The sequence below is a fragment of the Chironomus tepperi genome, unplaced genomic scaffold (assembly GCF_022539635.2).
Source record: "Chironomus tepperi strain 1889 unplaced genomic scaffold, CSIRO-AGI_Ctep_v1 contig_221, whole genome shotgun sequence".
Lineage (NCBI taxonomy): Eukaryota > Metazoa > Arthropoda > Insecta > Diptera > Chironomidae > Chironomus > Chironomus tepperi.
This window is the reverse complement of record NW_027226343.1, coordinates 29,874-43,469: the sequence shown is the minus strand read 5'-3', so window position 1 is coordinate 43,469 and position 13,596 is coordinate 29,874. Positions and strand designations below refer to the sequence as shown.

Genomic DNA, 13,596 nt, shown 5'->3' with positions numbered 1-13,596 from the left:
TTACATAAGAGTGCTTCATTATGTGCTAAAGTCAGAACATGATGAAGCACTCTTACGAACCCGAGCTACACAAATGAATGAGCCTCTTCGATATTGCTACCAGATTAAAGCAGCTTCCATTTGGTATCAATAAAAAAGGTTTAATGGAGCCTTAAAAACTCCATGACGAAGCCTTCTTCATTTGTGTTGCTCGGGCAAGTCATTGGTAAATAAATAAATCATGGAATATTTTTTTTTCTCATATTTTTTTTTTTTGTCTTTTTTTACGTATATCCTCTAAAAATTCTAATAATTTATATTCTATATAATAGACTTTTTTCTTAAAAATTAAGTTAAATAAGTCCATCAATTCAGGTGCGACACAATTTTAATGAGAATTTATTCATCCTCTTTTTGATAATCAAAGAGAATCTCATTTTGTGTCCACCTCAAAGAGAGAGCTTTCATTTTTTTTGCAGATCCTCATTGAATTTTCATTTTTTCCCATTTTATTTACACGTGCTCGGGATTTTTTCTCATTAAAATAATTCTCTATGTCTAGGGTTTCCGGGGAATTGAATTTTTATTGAGATTGTATGACATAAAAGAGATCAGAGTGCTTTTGGGGAGTTTGTGGCCATTTTTCTGATAAAAATGATCTAATGATATAAAAGGATACGTTTGATTATTGTTGTGTTCATTAAATATTCATTTTCATATTTTGTGTTGGCGATTCGAATGATATATAGATTTTTTGGATGTGTGGAGGTTGGAAGCTGCTTATAGAATGTTCTTTAGATATTTGGAGAATTTTAATTGAATCTTAACTGGAAGTACTTTGGAAACTTTTAAGTTGAAAGCTTTTAGCTTCCTTGGTAACTTATAAGTTTGTAAGTTAATGATTTATTAATGAATTCTTAAGAATTGACTGTTGTACCGAAAGATTTCGTCGATTTTATCTTTATTCACTGAAATATGAATTGTACTTGCTTAGAGCAAAATCGTCAATGCGATCAATAATCTCCCGAATAGCACAAACCAATGGACTTTGGGATGGTGCAACAGACCGAATAGAACAAATCAGTTAATCGATCTGAACTCTAACTTGGTGCCAGATTCGATTTAAACCGACACTAAGTAGAGACATACCGGCATCTGGTGTCGAATTTTGGATCTATGAACTGACATGTGCTATTTGGGTCTGTTCGTCCATTCCAAAGTATTTATAAATTCTCTATGAACCTTATTAGAACCAATGCCGACATCCGAATAGTGTTGTTTGCTTAAATATGAAGTTATTCCTAATTTTTCAACTATTTCCATCTAAAGTCTCATATACTTCATATTTCACACATCAATAATTCTATGTCAAAGGCAAGCTTTCAATAAGAAGATCCAGAACACATCCTTGAGATAAAGCAAACCCTCATCACATATCACCAATCATCCAACCTGTCGATAATAAGTCTACCGATAAGAACTGTTGCTACAGTCTTTCATCAAAGTTTTAACAACAATAATAAATTTATAGATTTTTTGACAAAAAACTACTTAAACATGAAACTTGCAAGTCAATCAATCTCAATAAATTTCAGTTCCTCATCTAAGGGTTTCATCATTATTAAAAATTTTTATTACTATGGAAATATTTTTTTATGGATTTTTTTGAATTTTTTTTTTTTGTTTTTCGCTTACGATTCAAATAGTTTTTGCGTGTCACATGACACGAAATATCATCGACAAGAATTAACACAACATTTTCAATCATTATTTTTTGGTTTTTTTTCGTTTGAACGTCTATAAATCACAAGTAAATAGTTTTTAACATTAATTTTATTTTCACAATCTTGGATTTTTTCTTCATTTTAATTTAAACAAAAGAAAATTTTTTGACATTTTTCCTTCGTCAAAATTTGAAATGAAAGAAGAATTCCAAAAATACTTTTTGTGTGTGTCCTTTCGCTTTTTATTTCTGTTCTGTTCTGTGTGCATGCCGTACTTTTGACCTTTCACATTTCAATTACTTTCCATTTCTATTAAGCTATGTCCATTCCTTCTTTGCTTTTTTTGTTTCTTATATTAAGTCCATAAATATTGGAGAATTCTCTTCAGCATCTTTGTCATACATAAAAAATTTATTTTCGTATATTTTTTTTTGTGTTTTTTTGGCTCAAAGTGAAGAGAAAACAAGACCCTTTTTCACATCTTCATATCGACGAGATGAAGAAAAAGAAATAAAAAATATTTCTCTCAAGCTAGTTGTGTGCCTGAGGGTAGCAACAATAAAAAAAATGTTCACTCCATCATTTGTGTGTATATGTATATGGCACATATCATATGTAAATTTTCTTCACTTCATACCAATGAAATTTAAACTGTGAAAAAGAAGCTCGTCTCTCTTTTATCTCTCAGTGATTCAATGATGTTACTACTGCAGAAATTCATCGTATTAATAAAGAACAATTTTTTTATTGACATCATTTGAATTTATTGTTTATCATAAAGAAGGATTTTTTTTAATGAAAAACGCATAAATCCTATACATTATTCATGTTTTGCATTGCTTATTTTCATGTCGGATGAGGAATTCACATTTTACACGAAAAAGAATGTTAAAATTTGCATGTAAATTGAGTTTCTTGGAATGAATTTTTTATAAATTCTAAATTATTGACCTGAGTGGATGTTGGACGATTTAACGTGGAGACTTGCTTTCAGGTGTCTTGTTTTTATTGAATTAATCAATTTTATAAGCAAATTTGGTAACTTTTGAGGATGTTGGAGATAAATTTGATTTTATTTCATTTGTTGGATCCTCAGATTTATTACTGTGACCGAATTAAGCCACTAGATGCTATCCAATATCATCCACAGATACATTTCTAGTGTATCTTCAGGATATCACATAAACACTGTCAACATTCACAACGAGTACACCTCCTAGTCCTCAAAAACATTCATTCCTCCCAATAAATCCAACAATTTATGTCTGTATTGATTTTTTAAGATTATTTCTTAAACAGAATCTTTTTCAAGTACTTAAACTTGCTTCTGTAGAATATGACAACATGATCTATAAAATTATGGACCATAAAATTTTGTTATTCTGACAGATTTTTTTTAAGATCTTCATCCTGGCAATATTGTGAAAGTGTTTTTCAATAATAATCTTCATTACTCAGGAATATAGGAGGCAATTTAAGAGGTTATTATCAAGATAGCGTAACATACTCTTTATGAGTTAGAATCAATGTGTTTTTATGCATTTAAGGATTTAGAATTTAAGAATTCTTGTTGCTTTAAGAAATTTGATGGAAATCGATACAATTGATTGGAATCTGCTCATAAGTTTGAAGACAATTCAGGTCATTAACCTGCAAAATTTAATTAGTACTGTTTAAAACTTATCATGTACTTTTGTAATTGATAAGCTGCAGTCCATAAAGATTTATAGCTCACTAACTGCCTCAGATCAAGATAAATCACAATATTCAATCGAAATGCAACACAAACCGGACTTATGCGTATTTCATCATAAAATTCATAGCTTCCCATAAACCCTCATTCTCTCCCATTTTCAATTGCCCTTTTCATAAAGTCATAATCATCTGCACACACAAAATGTCAACACGTTCATTCCTTCATCTTCTTTCTTTTTTTCGACTCTCATAAAAAGTCTTATTAAACAATCGTCGTCAATTCCTGAAGTGTTTGATGTTGGTATAAATTTGTTTGATTTGCTCCAGCAATCATGTGAACAACAACATGTGGATGTTTTCGTCAAGCAGAGCCATATTGTAAATTTCCATTCGATTGACTTAAATGGTTATTATTTATGCTATTCAAATTATTCATAGCCGTCGTTGGTGAAACTATATTAACGTTCGTTGAACTTTTATTATTATTGAGATTATTGGAGTTGTGTGAGCTATTAATGCTCAAATTATTCATATTATTACTCAATATATTGTTGGTTATATGTGAACTTGGACTAATAAGATGATTGTTATTTAATTGATTTTCTATTGCTGAACGCATGCCGCATCCTTTAAGTTCGGTAAAGATTTCAGTAAAATAACCTGGCTCGGCATTAATACGAAGCATATTCGTACTCATTTTATTGACAATAAGAAGACAGCTAAAAATATATGAATGAAATGTAAAATTAATGAATGAAACTATAATTAATGATGTGAGTTTTATGCTAACAATAATTAAGATTCTTCCTTCTTACATGCATAAAGCATGTATGTTACATTTAATGTTATGATACAATTTTGAGGATAATAGTTAAGAACCTTTCCTTTCAATCTTCTTATAGCACGAGGTGCCATTATGTAAACATACATAATAGAATCCTTTTTTTGCCTCATTTTTATAGAAAGCATTAAATATAAGACATTTACCATTTCATGAAGGAAAAATCCCTTTTATAATAAAATTTTAAAGCAACAGCATCCTTACCGATCCCAAAATTTATCTTTTGATTCTTCAACCAGGAATGGCTTCAATGGATAACTAATTTCATTTCCCATATATGAATATGATAAGTATAGACACGTCAGCACTTTTGCCTGTAAATCCAATTCCTCGGTCTCTCGTCCATCGACCATCTCACGTACCAACATATAAACAAATACAACGTTGGCTGGATTGATAAATGCGACATCCTGTAATGAAATATTAAAGTATAAAATACAGGTTAGATTTGGTAGGTAGACTGATGATAAAAAATTTAATTTTATGACGCATGAATGGGTTTATTTTTGGAGCAATTTGGAATTTTGGAGGTGGAACAGCTTGGACTATGTGGCATCAGATATTGTAATTGTATGACACTTTGCCATAAAGTCGAAGACTCAGTGATAGGAGATTGCGACTAGATATCGTAGGACGTGGGTTCGATTCCCACTCAGGATCGATTCGGAATTATACCTTTTCTGTCAGATCAACAGCTACAGATTAATTGAGAATCTTATACTCACAGTAGGCCTCTGAACCCTAACTTTCATGAATACGTCTCTAAATGGACAAGGACATAAGCTTGTTTGTAGATACTCAGCACAGACAACTTCATTTTATGCAATAAAAAATTAAAGACAAAGCGTGCCAATCATCACAAAACATCCATAAAAATGATGTACAAAGAATAACATTTTAATTGTCATTTAATGAGTTTCGTCATAAATTGTGCCTAGAAACAATCATAAACGTATGAAATGGGACCGTAAATTGAAATTTTCCAAAAAAAAAGTACTGAAAACAATGGTGATGGAAAATGAATGATAAATTAAGAGAGCTTTAGAAAAATATATAAAATTGTGAATAAAAGTAATTTATGTTGCTGACACTCTCCCATTTTAATATAAAGTACGTATCATCTTGCTTTTCGCACAACAATGAGGGGGGATAAATGAATTCATTTAAATCATAACTGAATGTACTATAGGTACGGTATATATTCACAAAACAAAAGTAAATATTGTCTTTATATTTTGTGTATTAAAAGCAAGTATAATGACAGAACGCGAATGTTTTTAAGGCCGCTGTAATCACATGGAATTAGTCGTCATAAATATCTTTATGTGAAAATTCAACCAAAAATAGGAATCTAATTCCAATGCTTTTTGAGTGCGGAATTATATCTTTTTGTATTGTATTTAATGTGGACACATTTTTATGGATAAGTTTAGAAATGCCTTTGTTAATTTATTTTGTACCCAAAAAGATTTAATGCTTGAACAGAGAGATGGACCATCCGGAATTTTACACAGAGGACTTTCAGGCTTGAAACTTTGTTGTTTTGGGTGAAATGGAAGCAAAAAAACTTGAAGAATTTACATATTTATATAAAAATATTTTTTTAATATTCCTAGTTGCAGAATGAAAATTGTTATAATTAAATTTTTAATTTATGCATATCTATTTTATGGACTTATGGTGTCAGATTGTTTCGGAGTTGTTTCATACTAAAAAAAGGACAAATTTAAATAGTTTTGTTTACGACAATTTGGAATTAAATTAAGAAGAAGTTATTTGTTTCTTTCAAACTCTGAAAATATATAATCTCTACAGCTCATAAGAAGAATAAATAAAGTTTGGGTTTATTAAGCGTTCGTTCAAGTAGAAAGAACAGTTTTTTTCATGATTTTAGCAAGAAATGGAATTTTTATGAAAGTTATTTTTGACAGAATTAATAGATTGATGTGCTTTGAAAAGTTGGAATCATGTAATTTTGACATTGAGGTTAAGTTTTGGCATCTTTGGTGATAGTCAAATGAATAATGAATTTTTCAGAAGATCTTAAGAAAACTTTGAATTGAATTTTGGCACAAATTCACTTTTTAGTAAGTTCTTAGTAGGTTGATTATTGAGTTTGCATGCCAATTGTTCCTTAGTCTCTTTTACTAAGGTCATTACAATGTAAATCAGCAAACCCCCAACTGACAGCAGCTTTATATTTAACATGAACATTTGACATTCAGTTCTATTACAAAACATTAAATAATTTGAATTAAAAGACTTCATTAGAAATTCTAAATTCTCCAACTGTCTCTAAGCAATGGAAAATTTCCACATAAAAAGCACAAAAGAATATTTAATTTAATATTTTACATACAAATGAAGTCACAATATTCCAAAAATTTCAAGGTATTCAATACACAATGTCAAAAGAGTATTAGCAACGCCTGACATTGAAATCGATTTTTTGGAAGAAGGAAGGATTTTCAAGCTTAGCAATAATAATTCAAAAGCTTTTTTTTCATATAAGAAATATGTACATTCACATGACAAATGAAAGAATTAAATCGAAAATCGATGAGGACATGAAATCGAAATTAAAACAAAAAATAACATTCGTTCGTTGCTACCTGACGTAAATCCCATTCATGAATGGGCTGATTATAATAGAAGCTTAGCGTAACATGCTATTTACGTCATATATTGCATGCTACTAAGCCTTAATTTCAACTAAGCAATTTTACTCCACTGACAACGATGAGTAAATTGTAATTTGATGAAACGAGCTTTTTTCTATTTCAGCACGGACTCGAAGCTTTAAATACCAACAATCCATCCTAAAATTAATCTCACATCCATTCAGTAAGATTAAAGGTAGCAAAAAAAGGCTGAAATATCAGAAAAAAGCAATCAGGGTATTTTTTTCTTCGACTATACATGAATGATGGAAGGTAATCAGTTAAAAATAAATCATCAATACGAAGGATGTAGGAAGAATAAATTCAATTTATCCATTTATGACATAAACATATATATTTTCGTAGAAATGCAATTTGAAAGACAAAAAGAGAAAGTAAAAGTTGGCTATAAATCATGACAGTCAGTTGCTTTTCCTTTTTTTTAAGTTCAATCCACTTTGCGTGATTTTTTCTACTTCCACATCCATCACTTTCCATTTCTGAAATATTCATTGCAATGAATGAATGAATGGAAAGAAAATCGTATCAATTTGCTATAATTATGATTGATAATAGACATTTCTTTTATTTCGAAATTGAATGAGAGGAAAAAGAAACAAAAAAACTAATAAAGATAATGGAATGAAATAAGAAACAAATGAAGGAATGATAAAGAATATAAGTAGGTAATGAATACATCGTGGGTGGCTGATCAAAAAACGTTTTTAGTTTATTTTGGGTTAATTTGTTGAGTAGAATTAGGAATTAATTATTATTGATTGATTGTTTAGATGCTTATCAATGTTGAGCAGTTAATTTGGCTGTTTTACAAGTTTTTTGATTAGTAACGAATTTTAACGGATTTTTTGAATTTGAATATTTACATCAAATTTCCTCTCACTTCAAAAAGTTTTTTACAATTTAAAAGCATTTAAACATCTGTTCACATCAATCTAACTACGCAAAAACCTTCAAAAACATGGCAAGAATCAATGCCAATATGAGACAAATCGTTTTGATGTCATAGCAATAGGTTTATTGAAACTTTATCCTACAGCTTAGATAAGATAATGCAAAAAGTGACAATATTATCTCTGTAAACACAACATAGACTAAAAAAATCCTGCTAAAAAGGAAATCAAAAGAGGAAAGAAAAAATGTTCATTCGTGGCACGAGAAAAAAGGATATAAGGAAGATAAAGGAATAAAAAAAACTTCGATTCAAGCAATGATAACGAAAGTTGAGTATTGCAAAGACGAAAAAAATAGGGAAGACAGAAGATAAATTTATTTATTTTTTTCATCTGTCGCATCCAGCCAAACCCCCTTAATTTTTCTCAACTCAGTATTCTTGTTCATTATTGTTATTGCCTTAAGATAGATAAGAAAAAAAATTATCGTATGAAAATTGAGATTGTGCTACTTTTCCTTTCATTCAATCTCAATCTCTACAGAGTATTTGATGAGTAAATAGACATTTTTTCGAGGATGCATGTGGAAATGATGTGATAATCACTTTTGAATTGTTTATCGGCACATTTATAAAATTGCCTTGCGGGAGCAAAATCAGGCAAGCGGATAAATATGTATGTGAATGTTAAGATCTTTATCTTATTACATGAGTAATAATGCACGTTGACATGGGTGGGATGTGAACTGATTCTTATTATGTCATATTGCTGGCTGCTGTGAGATTACATGACAGATTTCTGAAGATTAAAATGGTAGACAATTTTTCATCATGATCCATGCTTCGTTTATATAAAAAAAATTAATATTTTATTTAAATTCCAACCTAAGCGAATATTTTATATTTTTATATCATGTCAGTTGGAAGGAGAACAAGACGAAAAAAAAATATTCTCCTTGTCATTCATTTACTTCCATCATTGTTTATTTTATCCCAATTATGGCACTTCCTTTACACCCATCTCTTCCTTTCCTTTTTTTAATAATGAGGAAATTTACAGAAAAAAAGACAGAAAATGAAGCACAACAAACATTTTCATCTCCTACATTTTTTTGTTGTTGTTTAAAAAAATTTTCATTAAGCTGCCATCAAAATCACGCAATTACACTTGAATATAAGTTGAACAAACTTTTCATTGTCTCATGAAGGAACAGGCAGATACGAGAAGAAGTGGAAAAAAAATTAAATTTAAAAACTTTTACAATTTTTGCTTTTCTTAGCAATTACAAGAATTTCTTTTCCTTTTCATCCTCACTTTCTCTTGTTTTCTTATCAAACATGCTTTCTTGTTTGTTCTTGAGTCATGGGTATGGAATGAGACAAGTGTGAACGAAAAGGAGCGCAAAGAATAATTTGAGTGCTTTTTGTTGAAAAGTGCTGTGTATGTGAAGTAGGTTCAGTTGTATATTTATTTATAAAATATATATCTTAAGAAGATGTGATAAATTTAGATACGTACGTTTATATATAGCTGGAATATCACTTAGACTAATGAAATTGTCAAGTGTCTTGTTTAGAAATATGAAGAAGAAGAAATGTCATAAAAATATTTTGTCAAAGCGATTTGAACCATTGATGGAAGTTCATACATATTCTTGAGAAATGGTGGATCGATGTCGAGACAGTGCTGGTTTTGGAGTGATGTGAATGTTTGAATTTGATATTTTGTCGATATTCATGTCAACAACAAATAACTAAGTATCTAGTTTATTGAAATTTACCAAATTAAAATTGCCAAAGCCGAGTTCAAATCTCGTTTAATATAATTTAGTGAAAATAAGCATCATTTGACTTGTGAAGATGATCTTAGTCCAAACTCAAAGTTCGAAGTCGACTCGAATTTTGTATTAAAAACTTGACTCAACTTCTTCCAAAATCTGAGTCAACCTCGAACTCTGCCTTAATCTTTTAAAGATAAAAGTTTAAGAAAATTCTCAAAAAACTCTTAAAAAATTGCCAGTACTTAATCAATCTATAAATAAAACAACTGGATTTTCTTAACACACAGGGCAAGTTTTGATATTTCAGAAGCTACTGAATTCCTGATTTCTTGCCCTTCTCAGAAGGTGCACGTTTGTAGCCTTTCAAAGATATAATCAAATTGAAGAATCTTTGTACTTTTTAAAAGGTCTCAATGAAACTGAAACAATTGAAAAAAGGTAGAAAGCTTTGAAATATTGAAAATTAAAATTGTTTTTAGGGAAAGTTTAGTAAGTTTGGCATGTTTTAGAGCTAATACTTGAGTTTCTAATGGCTTAGGCAATTTAAAAACAAAATATTAAACTTTTTCATTTCCTGCATAAGTGTGGCACATTATCAAAACATCCATAAAGGTTCAGTCATCAAAACAGCCTCTTAACTGTATAAATATGAAAAATGACGGTCAAATTTCAGGCTCATATCCAAGTAAACAAAACAATATAAAGTAAGTATAATGTTTGCATTAAATTTTTGATGAACTAAGGTACTCAGGACAGAAGTTTTTATAGAAAATACACTCACGACATTATGTTATTCCTTACGAGTAAGTAGACATTTCCACTTCAACACTTTACAGTCTCTAAATTGATATCCATACCCTGAATCTCTTGGTATCATCTCTCTCTTAGCACCATAAGTAATTCTTTTTAACAAGAATTGTTGGCATAACTTTCAAAGTAAAAGGAATTTTTTCGGAAAAGACTATGTAATTTAATTTATATCGATCTAAATGTCTCGCATATATGCTCATCCTTTGTTGTCACTTGCGCATAAAATGTATATAAAGTTTTCTTTTCGTAACACAAAACAAACTTTTATGTTTCTTTTGCAGATACCGAATAAAGTGAAGTTCAACCCCGGACTTCAAACGACGTAAAATATGCTGGAAATCCAGTCCCAGGCCTGCGTGACTTTGACTTTAGGTCAGAATCGATGCAACTCGGTCCTAGGCCAACGCGACTCTGACTTTAGCTCAGATTCTATGAAAATCTGGACTCAGACTATTGCCTTGCCAGCCTCGGTACGGATTTTCGGTCATTTCTACGTCATCTGCCTTTCGGGACCATTTTGTATAACGAGATAAAGTATGAACGCTAAACTTTTATGTAATACGTCAAAATATACAACAAAAATAACACAATTACCTGCCACCCCTGTAATAATAAACTTCGATCAACAGCTCGAAGCCACATGACGGCATCGCCAGCCTGAAAATCGCGCAATTTACAGCAACGGTCTCGTAAAAAGATTCCCAGACATTTGAGAAGTTCACTAGTTGAGGCCTGAAATGAGTGAAAAAAAGATAAAATTAAGCAAATATATTTTTAGCGTAAAAAATATGGAAATAAAGTTTAATTAATATAAATAATTTACGCATTAATGCATTGGCTGGTTGGTTGGCGTAAAATAAAGGCATGGCAATTGTTTGCATAACAAACACGCGCTTTGGCTGTATTTACATCGTATTATTGTGTCCCATAACAACAAACAAAAAAAATTCATCCTCGTTCATTAAGCACTAGTAATCGCTTTAGGATGATAAGGCGAGGCACAAAGACGGAAGTGTTGAGACAGAATATAATGAAATTATTTAAATTCTGAACCCGAGCGACACAAATGAAGAAGGGTCTGCAGAGGAGCTTTTGGGGATCTGCTAAGCCTCTTTTATTAGTAGCTGCCTCCATTTAGCGTCCATGAGGCTGCTAAATGGCTCTGCAGACGTCTATAAGGCTCCGTTACGAATCCTCCTTAATTTGTTTCGCTCGGGGAAACATCCGTATTATTCCCATTTTTTTGTGAAGCCCATAACTACTTTAAATTACGTTCTCATAATTGGAATGAGCTGAAAATTGAAAATTCTTGTTTGTTGATGAAATTAAATGGGTCATCGGACGACAATGCCAATCTTCATTAAGTTTATTCGGTTTTTCCCACTGTTATTATCATGCATGATGCTAGTGTAAATAAAAATGTGATTTTATGCTTCTCATTTATCATACAATTATGTTCCTGATATGACCATTTGGGTTAAAAAATATATTTCTCTTTCTCTCGGTTCCTTATCAATGAATTTTATATGTTTAGGTAATTAAAAGTTATTTACGATTCCACATAAGCAATAATCGTAAAATAATTTTCTAGTAGAACATGCTTTAAAAATAAGCTTACAGTTTTTTTATAATGAACGATATTAAAAAAGTTTTCATTATGCATCTCGGTTGCATGAGTAGAGGAAATAAGATACACGTTTGGGATTCACAATGGCCACGGGATGCTGGAGCGTGTAAGGAAGTACCATAATGTATAGTTGAGTGAAGAGTTTTATCTAGTTAATTGTTAAAAGTTGGTATAGCTGCTCGTTAAGGATTGTAATGAGATTTGATTTGAAGCTTGATTATGTAAAGGGTGAAAGGTAAATTGCAGGACTTGCTGCTGCAGTTTCTATATGAATTATGAATAAATAAGATTAAGATCACAGTTGCTTTGTGTTTAATGAATTGTTATGCTGCAATAGAACCAAATCTAATTTTTCCTACAATTTCTAAATTAGCTTCCTTCCCAAATGGACAAAGAACCATTAAAGCTACCAATTAACTAGCCTTTAATCAGCTATAAAGTATTATAATCCATCCAGACTTAAACAATACTTCCTCGAATGCATCTGACACGTGAAAAGCACCCGACTGTGTAAATGTCTAATTTCTTGAGAATAATTTATGGTCATTTCCTAGAACTCCCTTGAGAATCACAACAAAGTATTTCATCGTAAACCTAGTCATCAAATATTGCATGATACCTCAATGGAGTGTGTATTTCATTCACATGTTTTTTTGTTGCCATTCAAATGGATAGCATGTGAAGGCGTTTGTTGAAAATGTTGATTTCTCTTACTTCATCAGGTAATCAATACGGTACAAATTGTAATGACAGAATTGACAGGCAATTTCCGTTTATATTTTTTTTGTTATGTGTGTTTATTTCATGAAGGATATCCAAAAAGTAATGATTTTTTGCCACACGCTAAAAGCTTATCAGAAATTTGGGTTATTATTGATTTTCAGGATTTACCCGTGACTGTCAATTTCCGGAAACCTACATTTAAATTGAATACTTTAAAGTACACTCACTGCGATACCTTACTTGATGTAATCTACTTAAAATTTATCTAAATATTCATGAACATGTGCAGTCCGTTTTCTTTAGTAAAACATTTACTACATCTGCCGTTGCTGCTATATACGTTGTTATCATATTTTTTTTTGTGCATCATTTTGTATTTCTATCTTTTTATCATATGAATCACACTACATACATTGTACATAGATATGTTGTCATATGGGAAATTTGCATGTTAATGGGATCGTCTAGGGACTCTAATTGCATTTTCTATATAAATAATGAAACGGCCGTTTGCTACAACACTACTGTATTTATTGCTGCTTGCGCCACGAGATTTTGTACTTATTATGCGATTAAACATAACGTAATATGTGTGAATAAATTATTGCAAACATATGAGAACATGCTTACAAATTTAGAATATTTGTCAACTTGCATGACACCATTTTTATGCATCCCATAAATTTTGTTTAATGCTTGAGAACGAATAACCTGCATAAGGATATGTGCAAGGATCAGACCCTCTAAAAGAGACCTCAATACTGCATCTAACACACGAACGAGTTTCGTAACTAGAACGGTGAAATGGAAAAAGAGTTTTGAAAATTAGACATGACTTGGAATTGA

General features: G+C 30.8%; 1 protein-coding gene across 1 annotated transcript; it reads right to left on the bottom strand.

Moving 5' to 3' along the window:
* Window positions 1-3,321: 3,321 nt before the first annotated feature.
* On the bottom strand, window positions 3,322-13,101 carry LOC139090872 (cyclin-dependent kinase 5 activator 1-like). Its single transcript, XM_070640727.1, has 4 exons — window positions 13,066-13,101; window positions 10,995-11,132; window positions 4,444-4,649; window positions 3,322-4,117 (listed from the first exon to the last, which is right to left on the bottom strand). The coding sequence occupies exons 1-4, from the start codon at window positions 13,099-13,101 to the stop codon at window positions 3,760-3,762; spliced, it is 738 nt and encodes a 245-aa protein (XP_070496828.1). The 3' UTR covers window positions 3,322-3,759.
* Window positions 13,102-13,596: the final 495 nt, after the last annotated feature.